Source organism: Geotrypetes seraphini, chromosome 4, assembly GCF_902459505.1.
Source record: "Geotrypetes seraphini chromosome 4, aGeoSer1.1, whole genome shotgun sequence".
In the NCBI taxonomy this organism is placed as follows: domain Eukaryota; kingdom Metazoa; phylum Chordata; class Amphibia; order Gymnophiona; family Dermophiidae; genus Geotrypetes; species Geotrypetes seraphini.
In genome coordinates, this window is record NC_047087.1 from 242,009,182 (window position 1) to 242,025,381 (window position 16,200).

Below are 16,200 nucleotides of genomic sequence, written 5' to 3' on the forward strand. Positions count from 1 at the left end.
TGTTCTCAGTAGGCCATTGTAGCACGGGGTTAATGTGCGCAGCAGTGCAGCATGTGCTAAAAACACTAGTGCACCTTAGTAAAAGAAGCACTATGTGTAGTCCCTAATATTGTGAGCGCTCCTATACCTGCACTGCATATAACACTTTTCCATGTGGTGATCTGCTCTGTGTGTTAAATGCAGTGAACATGCTGGGCACTCTCCCTGCATTTAACAGACCAATTTTTGCGACTAACACATGGTAAGAACAAAAAATGGCTGCAGTTAAGTAAAAGAGCCCTTTCGTTTTACATTTACTCCCTATTATCTCTCCCTACCTCGAAGAGCAACATTGGCCCCCATCTGATGGGGCTTCGCCAGCCAAGGTAATAATTTTGACTGCATTGGAGGGGAGGGTGGAGAATGAGTATCAGGCAAAGAGGAAATGCATGACTCGTGCCCACCCACAAATTGAGCAGAAATATTAGAACCTGGTAGGGTGGCAATTCTACAACAGGGCACCTCCATTTAGGCACCCCAGTAATGTGGGGTGAGAGCCTATTCCATATGGATACTTGTATACCTAAGTATCTTTATAGAATACTAGAGCGTATTTGGGCACACAATATTAGTGTACATTTAGATGCTATAGCCTCAGAACCCTGAGGTTTTGCGTTCAAATCCCTCACTGCTCCTTGTGACCCTGGGCAAGTCACTTAATTCCCTCATTGCCCCAAGTACACTAGATAGAATTTGAGCCCACCAGAACAGATAGGGAAATATGATAAAGTACCTGAATGTAAACCACTTAGAATATGTCTAATTGTAGCAGACATACTGGCAACTTATAGTAAACTGTAAGTTGCCTGCCTAAATATTTGACCCATCTTTGCCCAACCGCCTTTACAAATATGCACTATGCCATTTGAATGCTTTAATAGGATTTCAAATAAACATTTTTGCAAGTATTCACTTAGGCCTCTAAATTTCAGTATAGTATTCTGTACATTTATGTGCAGAGTTGATGTACTGTATAAATATATGACTTGCTATTGAATTGCACTTCCCATGTTAACAGCTGAGAGAACCTAATTTAAAACCCACCTTTAATAACATCTGAAGGGTTACTGACAAGAAGGTTTTTCAGCTTAAGTGCTCACAATTCCAACCCCACATGATATTCAGTCACTTTTCTCTTCCTCTTATTTCTTTCCTTTCTCTCTTGTTCCTAAACTCTCACTTTGCCTCCCCCACCAAAAAAACGTTTGATAGACTTCTTATCCTTTTACATCATGTGATCATCATTTATTCTGGAACGCAGCAGCAAAGAAGGCTGGGGTAGGGGAGATGATGCAAGCTACGGTGGGTCCAGGGCTCCCAATCTGCTCTAAGGCAGTAGCAGATATATAAAAACCAGCCATGATACATTGCAACACAACACTACAGGTTAGGATAGTTAGAATCATTAACCTGTGCTTCAGGCAGGGGTGGTACATCATTGCAGCTATCCAATGAGCGATCCTGCAATTGCATTTATCATGATATAATGAAGATCTGCTCAGCACAAAATACCAGTGGCATGACACAGCAGAACAAAAATAGAACATGCAAAATAGCCCCACCCACCCAAGTCTCATTATGTACTTTGCACCTTCTGTGCTTGCCTGGTTTCCACTTAAGCCAGTTTGCTATGTTGCTGCTATTCAAATAAACAACAAAAAACAAAGACATGATGATGAAAAATATATTAAAAATTAAAAACAAAAGAATAACACAAAAAACATAAGAATTGCCTACTGGGACAGATCGAAGGTCCATCAAGCCTAGTGTCCTGTTTCCAACAGTTGCCAACCCAGGTCTCAACTACCTAGCTAGATCCCTATTGGTAAAACATATTTTATGCTGCTTATCCTAGGAATAAGCAATGGATTTCCCCAATAATGGCCTATAGACTTCTCTTTTAGAAAATTATTCAAACCTTTTTTAAACCCTGCTAAGCTAACTGATTTCACCACATTCTCCAGCAACGAATTCCAGAGTTTAATTACACATTGTGTGAAGAAATATTTCCTCCAGTTTTTTTTTTTTTAATCTACTACTTAGTAACTTCATCACATGCCCCCTAGTCCTAGTATTTTTGGAAAGAGTAAACACGCAATTCACATCTACCCATTCCACTCCACTCAATATTTTATAGACCTCTATCATATTACCCCTGAGCCATCACTTCTTCAAGCTGAATAGTCCTAGCTGTTTTAGCCTTTCCTCATAGAGGAGTCATCCCATCCATTTTATCATTTTTGTCACCCTTCTCTGTACCTTTTCTAATTCCACTAAATCCTTTTTGAGAAATGGTGACCAGAATTGCACATAGTATTCGAGGTTTAGCCATACAATAGAGCAATACAAGAGCATTATAACATTTTCATATTTGTTTTACATTTGTTTCCTGATAATTCCTAACATTCTATTTGCTTTCTTAGCCACCGCCGCATATTGAGCTGAGGGTTTCAACGTATCCTCACCAATGATTTCTACATACTTTTCCTGGGCAGGGACTCCTGACATAGAACCCTGCATCAATTAGCTATAGTTTGAGTTCCTTTTTCCCACATGCATCACTTTGCACTTGCTCACATTGAACATCATCTGCCGTTTTGGTCCTCTTGCAATTTTTCACAATCCTCTTGTGATTTAACAACTTTGTGTTATCAGCAAATTTAATTATCTCACTAGTTATTCCCATCTCTAGATCATTGATAAATATGTTAAAAAGCAGCAGTCCCAGCATAGACCTCTAAGGAACCCCACTATTTACCCTTCTCCATTTATACCTACTCTCTGATTTCTGTTTCAACCAGTTCTTAATCCATAATAGGACATTCCCTCCTATCCCAGGACTCTCTAATTTCTTCAGAAGTCTTTCATGAGGTACTTTGTCAAATGCCTTTTGAAAACCAAAATACACAATATCATCAGTCTCACATTTATCCACATGTTCATGCATTCCTTTAAAGAAATGCAGTAGATTGGTGAGACTAAATCCATGTTGGCTCTCTCTCATAACATAACATAAATTTTTATTTATATATCGCATAAGCCTTGCAGTTCTATGCGGTTTACAAAAGTAGAAAGATGACCAGTGTCAGAGAGCTATAAGAAGACAGGAGATTAGCAGCAGAGTTCCGAAGGAGATTGACAGAAAGGAAGAGTGCCCCCACAAATGGGGGGGGGGGCAGCGGTGACAAAAAAGCTGAGGCTGTTGCCGGTTGGGAAGTGGGGAGGGGGGAGGGCTAGGCCAATTAGGATAGAGCATAGGCAATAGGGGGAGGGGGATGCTGGGTAGGTCATTGCAACCCAAGCCCTCTTTTCAGCCAAGCACTTATTGAGGCTGGCAGCATTCCCGCCAACCCGGTCTCCTCAAAAAATTGTCACAGCTATAGATGCAGGGCATGGCATCACACACCATCACATGGGATGAGAGTATAAAGTGGCAGAGTATAGCATTAAATGAAGCAGCTGATGGGAAAAATCAGGAGGCATGTCTCACTGCTTGGATGGCAGGGAGGCTGGGTAGCATCGACTCACCTGCGAAGGGGCCCCTTCCTTGCACGGGAAGGAGAGAAGGCCGTGGTAGGGGCAGCTTGAACGTTACCCCCCCCCCTCCCATGAGAAGAGCTGTTGCCCACACAGATTGGTGGCCAAACCTCATGACAAGGGAAATAGTAGGAGGTGTGATGTTCAGCATGATGATGATAGTTTGCATATGAGCAGCTGAAAAGTGACATTGTATGGTTTTCAAAAGTTAGCATTGATAAATGGTTATTCAAAGGTTTACATATGTTTACAAATTTGATGTTAATAGTTCACATTTATGGCTGCAGCCATTAATAAATCCACTCTTTTTTAAAATTGGTGGTGTCTGTGTGGTGATTGGTGATTGGTTATGTATGGAAGGCAAGAAGTGCCGAGTGCTGCTTTTGAGTAATTATAAAGTGGTAGACGATTAAAACAAGGGTTGCTATATAACTTGGCAGCATCAGTAAAAGCTGTAAGATTTGAGGTGTCTTCCGAGAGGATCTAGGAAGGACTGCTGAAGTTCAGGAAAAGGTATGTTTTTAGGAAGTTTCTAAAGTGCATGTAAGAGGCAGATGCTTTGACCACTTGATTCAGTTCTAGGTCATTGGTGGCAGCTTGGTAAGATAATAGTCTGTTGATAAATCTATTTTGGGTGCATCCTTTAATTGTGGAGAAGGTGAAGTATGCTTGATGACATGTTCTGTCATTTTTTTCTTTATAATAGTCTGTACCAATTTTGCCCAGCACTGAGATCGGACTCATCGGTCTATAATATCCTGTATCACTTTTGGAACCCTTTTTAAAAATCAGTCATGTTGGTTACCTTCCAGTCTTCTCTAAAATCCAGTCTATGCTGGATTTTAGAGAAAAATTACAAATTACTAACAATAGCTCTACAAGTTTATTTTTCAATTCTATCGGCATTCTGGGAGTATACCATTTGGTCCAGGCTATTTGGTATTGTTCAGTTTGTCAAATTGACCCATTACATCTTCCAGTATTATAGAGATTTGTTTAGGATTCTCTGATTCATCAGAATTTAATACCATTTCTAGCACCAGGAACTCCTTCACGTCTTCCTCAATGAAGACCAAAGCAAAGAATTTATTTAATCTCTACACTATGGCCTTGTCTTCTCTGAGAGTACCTTTTATCCCCCTGTCGTCTAGCAGTCCAACCAATTCTCTTCCCGGCTACTTGCTTTTAATATATCTAAAAAAAGTTTTGATTGTGTGTTTTGTGCTTCCAGTACAATCTTCTTTCCAAGGTCTCTCTTTGCCTTCCTTATTAGCACCTTGCATTTGACTTGCCATTCCTTGTGCTGTTTACAATTATTTTCAGTTGGATCTTTCTTCCACAATCTGAATGAATCTTTTTTGGCTCTAATAGCTTCCTTCACCTCACTCATTAACCACTCTGGCTGCCATTTGCTCTTCCTTCCTCTTTTTTTAGTACATGGAATATATCTAGTCTGGGCTTCCAGGATGGAATTTTTGAATAACATTCACACCAGATTTAAATTTTTGGCCTTTGCAGTTGCTCCTCTAAGTTTCTTTTTTACCATTCTCCTCATGTCATTATAGTCTCCTTTTTTAAAGTTAAATACTGTTGTATTGGATTTCCCGTGTGTACTTATTCCAGCAATTATATCAAATCTGATCATGTTATGATCACTATATCAAGCAGCCCAGCACTACCTCCTGCACTAATTCATGCGCTCTACTAAAAACTAGGTCTAGAATTGCCTCTTGTCAGTTCCTGAACCAGCTGCTCCATAAAGGAATTTTATCTCCCTAGCAATAAGGTTAGAGATTCATTAAATCCCCGGAGGGCCCCAATGGCATGCCAATGCTAAACAGCCCAATACTGTCCAATTGTAGACCGGAACAAGGGCAGCCATAAATTTATTGAAATAGTGATGTTCAGCCACTAAATAATTAGTTTATCTGTTTATTTTAGGTCTGCAGAATGCCGGCCTTCACTAAATGAAGTGTGCTGGTATAATAATGGTCCATATTGTAGCCTTAGGGCAAGGCAGGGACTGGCACACAACTACTAGCTAGCCCTGGCGTGCTTCCCCAAGAGGGAAGAAGTACCCATAGTGGAGAGCTTACCTTGTGGATAAAAGTCAGACTGGCATCACACAGGTAAGTAGTCAAAGTAATGAAATCAAATTTATTTCTCATCCAAACTTAGCAAAAACAAAATGTGAAAAAAGAATCCAAAAATATCAGCAATTATGAGTGAAACAAAACAATAATGCAGTACTCACCAGCCTGTCTGGTTAACTCGTAAGCATTCAGCTTATGTCCCAGGTAAGTCCTATCAAACAATGGCCTCAACAGAATAAATCACAAGTTCAATCACAAGTAGTCTTTGGTACAAACACAAAAACTATATCTTTGCAATGCTGTAGATCTTCTCTCCTTTGCAGGAATTAAGGAGCAGAAGGTTGGTGGATTTACCAAAGTAGTACCTCGCCGAAGCAAAGTACAAAAAAAATCCCTCAAAAACCCACCACATAGATGTCGGGAAAATCCTGCCCCCAACCTTCAGGGATTTTACAGCTCCAGGAGGACCATTACTAGTGCTGTCTAACTGCAGCTAAGCCTCTGCTTGCAGTGGCCATCTTGGATCAAAAAACACAGCTTTCAAACCACAAAATAAATTGTTAGCAACTTTCCTAGCTACTAAAACATTTCTGCAGCTGAATAATTCTCCCAGCAGTAAGACAGCCCAAAATCCAAAAATCAAGAAAAAACTCTGGAAGGGCAAGCTCTGGCAGAGCATTCCAGTCCATTTCTTCTGGTTCCTGGTTCCTCTGGGGTTCTTCTTCTGCCTCTGGGCTTAGCATTTCAACATCTGCTAGTCCTTGAGAAGGTGGAGGCTCCTCCAACATGGGAGCTTTCCTGGGTTGCTGCTTCTTCTGGGACAGCCAGCTCTCTAAATGCTGGAGAGCTGTAGTGCTACACCCAGCCCTTTCTGAAGCTCAGGCTGCTTTCCAACCTGTTTGGTCAGCAATTTCAAGCAGGGAGTTCTTAAAGGGACCAAACCTAAGTTCTGCCTGAACTCAGCCTGAGCTTCATAATTCTGTTCCTGTACTGTAGGGACATAATGATCAGCCCTAACCAGTTTCACAGGGTGGTTTCTAGGGTTTCTGACTGGCACAAGACTGTAACGGGAGTCGGGCTTGTGACAATATATATATTCAGAACCTCTACCTATACAGATATTACTGGTAGGGCTGAATATATGGATGAAGTTAAGTACCAGCACTGGCTAAAAATACTGTAGACTACTTAGGTTTCCTCAGTGGTCAAAGACAAATAAGAGAAGAAATCTGCAATGTCTCTTAGTTGGATCTGACTCACTAAAGAATAACCTCTTCTAGATAATCTTGGCATATGTATTATGTTTTTCTGTAATAGTATAAAGCACATAATAGACAAGTACAATCAGCCACTTTAGAGGTGAAATATTCTAAGGTGCTATCTGATTTATTCAGACATCTGAACTAACTTTATAATAGTTCAAACGTGCATTTCATAACAATGTAAATGAATGTGCATTCCTTCTCTTTGTTGAGGGTTCTGTGGATAGCTAAAGAATTGAGCAGCCAAGATTGACATCTATATTTGGCATTACCTTTGAAAGTCAAAAATGCAGCGGATTCAAAAAGTATTTTGTCAGGCAGACAAAATCCCCTGGGTCTGAGTCAGTGCTAATGATGAGGTAAATAGAACAATCCCTGTTCTCCTGGAATAGTCCTAGCAAGAATTTGTAGTAGTTGGGATAGATTTCTTCTTTTCTGACAGGTAGAAGACATACTGATCTCACGTGTATGTATGCATTATTTAAACTGCCAGCTACATCAAGCTAGTATTCAAAGTGTCTCACTTTCTTAATTGTAAATAAACGAAACAAATAATTAACATCTGGAACTGGAAGGTCCCATTCGCCCGTCCCCCATCCCCACCCTTCTCTTGAACCCCCTCAAAACCGTTTAATAACTAACAGACACTGATTTGATGGAAAAAATTAGGCCGCAGCCCTGTTTATTGAAATAAACAAGAAATAACAAACCACAATTGTTATTGACATCTGAGCTACCATATAACAATTCTACCTAAATCCCCAATTCCCCGCCATCCTCAGCTAGGGCCTGGGGGAGGCATGACCTTGATGCCCCAATAGCATGCCATTATCTGATGCTCACTCCCCCCGAGCTCGCGTCCTCTTACAGCTCATAGCCTGATGAGCCCACTCCCAAAACTTTTGGTAGCTCGAGACACCACCGCTGCGACATCCCTGAACTCCAATACCAACCGAACCACCCATGGAAGGGAGGGAGGGAGGGAAAAGCCGCCCGCCGAAGCCAAGAACCCCTTGACCTGGAAGGTCCCAGCTTTTTATACCCCCTCTCTCAAACCTTCCATGCCCCCAGCCAATCGGAAGCTCGGACCGGCAAAGGGTGGGAAAACTCTTTACTATTTGCTCCCTGCCTGCCTATGCTAATCTCGACGGGCGAACTCTGGGCCCTCCAGCCCAGTATTAAATTTCGCCCTTCGAGACGTTCAGAAAAGAAATAAAAACCACACTTTTCAAGAAATTCCTAAAACAGAAATAAAAACACGACCACTAAAAGCCCTCAAGTTCTTCATATTACCTCTCTAGCTATGCTCTACAATTCATATAATTCTGTCATTCTGTAACGCTGTAATTCTTTATTCATTGTAATTCTGTCCTTAAACTAACCTTTTGTAATCCGCCTTGAACCGCAAGGTAATGGCGGAATAGAAATCCCTGATGTAATGTAATGTAATGTAATTAACATCTGGAACTGGAAGGTTCCATTCACCTGAACTCCAGACCGCTGCAGTCCCAGATGCATACCAGCAGGCCGCCAGACCGTCTGGTCGCTAGCCCAGTGGACAAAAGAATGACCAATAATCCAGACGTTGTACACCTGGGACACAGCATCTGGAAGAATAGGGGAAAGAATCATAGCAAGGCCAACTACAAGGAAGAAGAGAAGGAGAAGCACATGCCAAACAAGGAGCAACAAGCTCCAACAAAAGTGCCCACATGCGGTCCCCCCACTCTAGGGTGCCCAGAGCAGGCGACAGCTTCACTCCAGAGGAACTGAGGAATCCTCCAAACGAATATAAGATCGAAAAGCGTCCGACTGCCACCGCCCCAAACGCTGGAGGCCTGAATCAGGCATGTCCGCAAACCGAGCACTAGTGGCAGCACCAATATGAAAAGAATGTGACCCAAACAAGGCCGGATTCTCCCCGCATGCACGCAACACCTTCTTGAAAACCGCAATAAACTGGAAACGAGTAAGTGGGGAAGAGTCGAAGTGGATGAACAGAACCCCACCTGGCGTGGGGCGGCTGGTGACAAAAACACGAAACGCAGAAATCGGACAGGAAGGACAACTCGGGATGGCAGCCAAAAGAACAGTCTGCCCCCTACCCAACTGATCCGTTTTAGACCAGGCGATCCGTAGATGCAGGGTGGCACCCCGCAGCTATACGTGCTCCCAGCGCAAACCACCAATTTGTCTCTGTGCCGAAGACACCACCAATTCCCCCACCCGCAGAGCAGCAAAAAATGCCAACGTAAAAGCCGCTCGAAACAAACCCGCCTCATAAGCTGAAAATACCACAAGGGGCAAAGCCTGCAGCAAACGTAACAAAACGGGATGCGTAACCGGGCGTCTACCATCCGGTGCAGGCGGGTGTGCATGACCTAGAGCCACTAACGAGCGCCGGATGAGGAAGCCCTCCGCTGGATTACCCCAGCCCAAGGCCCGGCAGAAAAAGGACAAACCGGCTATCCGACCCGTCGGAGTACGACGAGAGCAACCCTGGGAGGCACAATCCACTACATAAGCTGTGAGTAACACATCCGGAATAGGTCCAGACTGCCACCCCCGAGTCCTCAAAAAGGCACTTACAGCATGAAAACCTGCCAAATAACGTGCCCACGTAGACGGTGCAAGTGAGTTCTTCAACATTGTCCAGATGGCGCCATAATCAGCTGCCAAAGATGAGTCGGCATCTCCACTCCTTCCACCTGGGCCTCTGGGGCAAGATGGCAAAACTGGGAAAACTGAAAACGAGACAACGTATCAGCAATACCGTTATGCACCCCAGGAACATGGCGCGCGCGAATAAAAAGATTAAGGGACAAGCAATGCAGGACAAGCTCGCGCAACAAGGCATTCACAAACAGACAATGCGCAACTTGCTTATTGACCACTTCTACAACACCCTGATTATCACACCAAAATAAAATCCTCCGGTTTTGCAAGCGATCCGGCCACAATTCGCACGCCACCAGCAGGGGAAACAACTTCAGCAAGGTAATATTCTGTAGGATAGACGAATTACTCCAGGAGGGGGGGCCAGCGCGCAGCGCACCAAGCGCCTTGGAAGTACACACCGAAACCCGTAGCAGCCGCCGCGTCAGAATACAATTCCAAATCAAAGTTGGAGACCTCATCAAAGTTGAATAGGCAACGTGCCATTGAAGGACAGCAAAAATCATACCCACATCCGCAAGTCTGCTCGAATTCCAGCTGTAATCCGAACAAAATGCTACTTATGACGAACACCTGAAGTGGCAAAAGCCAACCGTCGCGAAAAAGCCCGGCCCATGGGCAGCATCCGACATGCAAAATTGAAAGACCCAAGGAAAGACTGAACCAATCGTAAGGTAACCTTCTTGGCCCCCAGAACAAACTGAATAAGGTCCAGCAATTTAGCCACCTTAGCCGCCGGCAAACGGGTTACCATGGCCTCGGAATCAAGTTCGATGCCCAAAAAGGTCAAAACTGTAGTGGGGCCCTCGGTTTTATCCAGAGCCAAAGGAACACTGAAGTCAGAAGCCATATGCCCAAACTCGTCCAACAACCGCTGACAATCACCAGAAGCAGAATGACCCACAAATAAAAAATCATCCAAATAATGAACAATAGATGACAGACCCGAACGCTGCTCCGCAACCCAATGAAGAAACGAACTGAAAAGCTCAAAGAAAGCGCATGAAATTGAGCACCCCATGGGGAGACATTTATCATAATAATAGGAACCGTCAAAACGGAATCCCAATAGAGGATAAGAGTCAGGATGCACCGGCAGAAGACAAAAAGCCGCCTCGATGTCCACTTTGGCGAGGAGAGCGCCTCGACCCGCCACACTAATGAAGTGGAGAGCACTGTCAAAAGAAGCATAGCGGACGGAACACAATTCAGAGGGGATACCGTCGTTGACAGAGCGTCCAACAGGAGCCGACAGATTGTGAATCAATCTAAATTTTCCAGGGTCACGCTTGGGAATAACGGCAAGCGGAGACAGCATCATAGATGGGAACGGTGGAGAAAGAAAGGGGCCAGCAATGCGCCCCAAAGACAACTCTTCTTGCAATTTCAAGTGTACAACATCTTGCAAGCGGCGAACCGACAAAGCATGATGCACTTCCACTAGGCGTACCCGACCCCGGAAAGGAATAACAAAACCCTCCCCAAACCCCAGGTGCAACAATGCCGCAGCGTCCGCATCACCATAGCGACGAAGCTAAGGCAGAAGCGTTGCAAACCGAACAGGTGTGGATAAGTCACGCGTGAACACCCTACTTGACAAGAGGCGAGGCGGCAGCAACTACCTTTTGGGGGCATTTGAGGGCCGAGTGTCCCTGGCCGCACAAGGAACATACGTGCTTGAACTTGCAGTCTGGAAGGGGGCAAAGAGCCCGGTTGAATTTCCAACACACGTCGACGGGTCCTCCCGAGCCGGAGCCCGGGGCCGGCCGAAAGACCGCGAGGCGGCCGCACCCGCAGAACCACCACGCAAAGCAACGCCCGACGTGGAACTGCCTGATTTAGCAGACGTGCTTTTTATACCCCCCTCTCTCGAACCTTCCATGCCCCCAGCCAATCGGAAGCTCCGACCGGCAAGGAGCGGGAAAACTCTTTATTATTTGCTCCCTGCCTGCCTATGCTAATCTCGACGGGCGAACTCTGGGCCCTCCAGCCCAGTATTAAATTTTGCCCTTCGAGACCAGCTCTCGGGCTTACACTTACTGCAAGCAGATAGTTGATAAACAAGATTTCTGCACAGGCAAAATCAGTCTTTGAAGTTGGAGGCTGATCTATTAGTTGTCAGACTGCCAGACTGAAGGAGCAGAAGTTGAGTGGCCAGAGAGAGGAATTCTGAATTATTGAAGAGGTGGAGGCTAACTTTGGTAGGAAAGGGATGTCTGACTGGATGAATGCAGTTTTTGATGCAGGAGGGAAATTGAGTATCTATGAAGGAGATGATAGCATCCTGTTTTTCACCAAATAGGCCATCTCCAGAGGGGATAGAGGGGCAGAAACCAAGAAAACTTGCAATTGAACCTAAAACAGAGAATTCTGCTCTGCAGGACAGCTACATGAACATCAATAAAACTAGAGGGCAGGGGAAATAACCAGTTGGGTCAAAGCATGTGCTGAGGGAGATGAAGACTGAACTAGACAGGTTTCTGAGAGACAGGAGATAATGGGTCATATGCAAGGGATGGCCAATGAAGACAGAGCTTATTTCATTTTAAAAACTTTTTTATTGAATTTTTGTAAAACCATACAAAGAGTAAAGAAAATAACAGGTCATGGGACATATACATAGATTAATATAAATCCAATCAGGAATTTAATGATAGTTTGAATCATAAAATGCAAATATAAATAACAATAAATGCAAACATACCTACTCATGTGGGGGAAGAACAGAAGATTTTTGTCCTTGCTTAACAAGCTTCTCTACATGTAAATGGCAGAACTTGAACCACTTCTGAATAGGGATCATTTATACACTGGGAAAATAATGTGAAATGCTCATATAGGAACAAATTCTATATATGTTGCCTAAAAGAATGCTAAGCGCTATTCTGTAAGTAGTGCTCCAAGTTGGGTTTCATTTACAAAATAGCAGCCATCTCCAGGATCTGCATCTAACTTTTGGACATGAGGATTTACAGCTGGAACATGGTATAAATCTGTACACTCAAATTAGGCATGGATTGGGCATATTCTGTAATAGTGCACGTAAATTCTTAGAAAATCAAATACTTGCACATACCACTCTCATGGCCACTAAGGCCCAGATTCTCTAAGTGGTGCCATTGTCAGTGGCCACCTTAAAAGAGGCCACCAATCACGTGTCAATCATGCGATGGCTCCAGTTACAGAATCAGGCTTTTGACAAAGCCTACATTTCTAGCGCCTACCTTTCATGAGAATCGTACCTCAGTAGACGCTTCAGGCCACCTAGCCCCAACTACAGGTGCTTTAGGTGGCCTAAAGCACCTACAGAGGTACAATTCTAGCACCAATATTTTAGACGGCAGTAGGAACCTTAAACGGCGTTTTTTACTGAGCTTGGGTGCCTACAAGTGCTTATAAAACTGGTGCCATTTAGAGAATCTGGCCCTAACAGATTTGCACAGGAACTCCCACTCTCCATCCATGATAAATGTATTTATTTTAAAAAATTATAAACCGCTTATCATCAAAGCGATGTATAAAATAACATGCATCATATAACAACAAACCAAATGTACATCATGCATAATTAACATTTATATATCACAATTATCAAGCTGTCGATCTTGCTTCCTCTTAAGACATCATAGGGAAGATGCAGTGCCAAATTTATACAGTGTTCAGTCCATACTTAATTACAAAAATGTTGAGTTTTCAACTGTTTCTTAAAGCATAAACATGGTTAGGGGCATGCTAATTTGGCAGTTACTGCAGGATACTTGTGCACTTCCTGCAGTATGTTATTTTGAGCTGCATTAGGTGTATTGGCACTTAACACAGCTTTGTAAAAGGGCCCCCAGGTTGAGTTACAATTTAAATGGCACTTCAGGCACAGGAACGACCTAGAAGGAATTGAAACCCCTCCAAATAATTCAAAATGCTGCCATTAAACTAATAACAAAAGCTAGGAAATATGACCACGTAACCCCCCTGCTTCGTAATGCCCATTGGTTGCCAATTAAACAGAGAATTTCCTTTAAAATTTTACTAATAACTTTTAAAACTATGCAATCCAAATCGCCCCAATTCATTGATAAATATCTGATTCCATATGAGCCATCCCGTCTTCTTAGATCGCCCGACAGCAATTGCTCACAATTCCATCCCTAGGAATAATAGGTACGAAAAGATTCAACATTTTTTCAGTGGTGGCCCCTCAACTTTGAAATACTCTTCCAGCTCCTGTAAGAGAGAAAAGTAACCTAAACCACTTCAAAGCCATTTAAGCCACTTAAGAGCCATTTAGTCAAAGATGCATTTAATATTTAATGCCCTGTTCTATTTCCCTCCAGTCAAATTCTCTAAAGAAGCAAGTCGCAGTGTTTCCCCTCCTCTCGTTTGTCCCTTATTCGTATTCTTTCCTATACAAATTGTATTTCTGCCCCACCTTTCTTTTGTTTCAAGTAAGTCTGGTATTAGATGTTCTTCATTAGTCACGCCATTTGTGTAACGTTGTTTTTTAACTTCTTTTAATTGTCCTGCTATTGGCGTTCTTTAATTTCTTATTTGTTTTCCACAATATATTTTATCTGTATCACGCTTAGAAGTTGGATAAGCAACAGAATCAAATTTTAATAAAAACTTGAAACTTGAAAAACTTGACGTGACTTGCCCAACATCAAAGGGACAATCCATGAAAATAGGATCTGAATCCTGGCCTTCCGGGTTCTTAACCTTCTGCTTCTAACAATAGGCTATTCCTCCACATATTGCTAGTAGCTATACTTTCTTTTTGAAGTATTGTTATTTGATTATTCATAATTTATTTATAAATAATTTCCTTATTTTCTTTATATTTTCTTCATAAGGGGAAGAGGTCCATTGAAAAGTACATCAGATGTGATTAATGCAGCCAAATCAATCTCAGAGGCAGGATCAAGGATGGATATGTTGGCCCGGCAGATAGCCAACCAGGTATTTATGTTAATGAGAAATAAATTGCTGATCGAGTATTACTGTACAGGCATGCAAGGTTTTAGAAACAGAGCACAGTATTGTATGTCTTGTTACCATACTTTTTGCAATGCTGATTATTTCCATGACAATACTCTTGCCTTGTGTTTGGTTTTTTTTGGCTTTAAAATAGTAGTGAAGAGGGGTTACGGTAATCCTCTTTAAGATCCTTTTTTCTAGCTCTTTATTGGTAATGGCTATTTATTCTCAGTGATGTGAGCTCATATTTTTTTTTGAGTGTCTTGTCAATCTTTATTTCCTTTCACAATCTGAAAAATAATGAATCACTGGGACAAGATGTTTTATGTTTATTAAAAACTTTCTATACCGCATATACAACCTAAAAAAAAGATAAAAGCGGTTTACAATACACAAATGCAAAGAATTTTGAAAGAACTCCATTCACATAAAAAGGAAAGAAAGAAAAAGTAATTTTTTTTTAAATCCATAATCTTATAATCATAATTTTTATGGCATATACCCTAGTGTACTAAAGATGGAAAAGAAAAATTGTAGATATACTGTATTACTAATGATCTATTCCTTTTCATTCAAACTAACTACAGTAACTATAGTATATAGTTTATTTAAAATTTGTTATACCGCTTATCATATTTCTAAGCGGTGTGCAGAATATAAAATAGTAAAAAAAGGGAGGTTTTACAAACTGATAATACAAATCTATGTGGACAAGACATTACAAACATATTGGAGACAGAAGGATAAGGGGGAATCCATAAAATATATACAAAAGTAGAACATTTAAGGGAAGTACATAAGGGAGGGAGGATCTTGTCTAAGCAGTATTCAAAAGGTTAATTTTTAGTTTTTATCTGAGTGAGCCCAGAAGATGAGGTTTCAGATTTCAAAAGCATCAGTGAATAAGGTTTTTATTTTTGATTTGAAATGGTTTAATTGGTTTTCTTCTCTTATATAAGTTGGAATAGAATTCCAGAGTGAGGAGCTGTTGCTGATAAAATAGAGGATCTGGTTGTATCGTAGTTTATGTGGCAAAGAGAAAGTATTGTAAGTAGATGGGATTGTGATCTAAGTAATCTGATTGGCGTGTAGTGGATCAACAATTGGTTATAAAGTCAGGGGAGTTTGTTTTTAAGGTCTTAAATGTGAGGAGTAGCATTTTATATGTAATTCTGTTTGAAATGGGGAGCCAGTGTGCTTTAATCAGTAGGGGAGTTACATGGTCTTTTTTTTCTTGCCTTCATTATAAGTTTTATTGCTGTATTTTATATAATTTGAAGTCTTCTCGGTTTCTTTTTTGTGATTCTTTTATATAAGGAGTTATAGTAATCCAGTTTTGAAATAACTAATGAGTGTATTTGAAGGTCAAATTATTTATCAACCATTATTTTTTTGGGGGGGAAAAAGAGCTCCAGCTGTGATTCAGGAAACTACAGATCTTTTATCATTAGATTGGTTTTGGCTGAAATAGTATAAGTTATTATGAAAATCAAAGTTACTGTCTATCTGAATAGAAATAGAATTAATGGGATAGAACTGGCATGCATACATACTGAGATCCTTAAGTCTGACCCCATATATGTATTTAATGACGAAGACCACCGACCATCTTTGTCTGGTTT

At 41.8% G+C, this 16,200-nt stretch overlaps 1 protein-coding gene across 4 annotated transcripts in view; it reads left to right on the forward strand.

Annotated features, from left to right (window-relative positions):
• CTNNA3 (catenin alpha 3) overlaps positions 1 to 16,200 on the forward strand; it is a 1,751,094-nt gene that overhangs the window by 1,668,277 nt on the left and 66,617 nt on the right. For all 4 annotated transcript variants that reach the window (XM_033940460.1, XM_033940462.1, XM_033940461.1 and 1 more), the window contains one exon: positions 14,455 to 14,560. In XM_033940460.1, the coding sequence (XP_033796351.1) occupies positions 14,455 to 14,560 (106 nt within the window). The remainder of the gene's footprint in view (positions 1 to 14,454; positions 14,561 to 16,200) is intronic.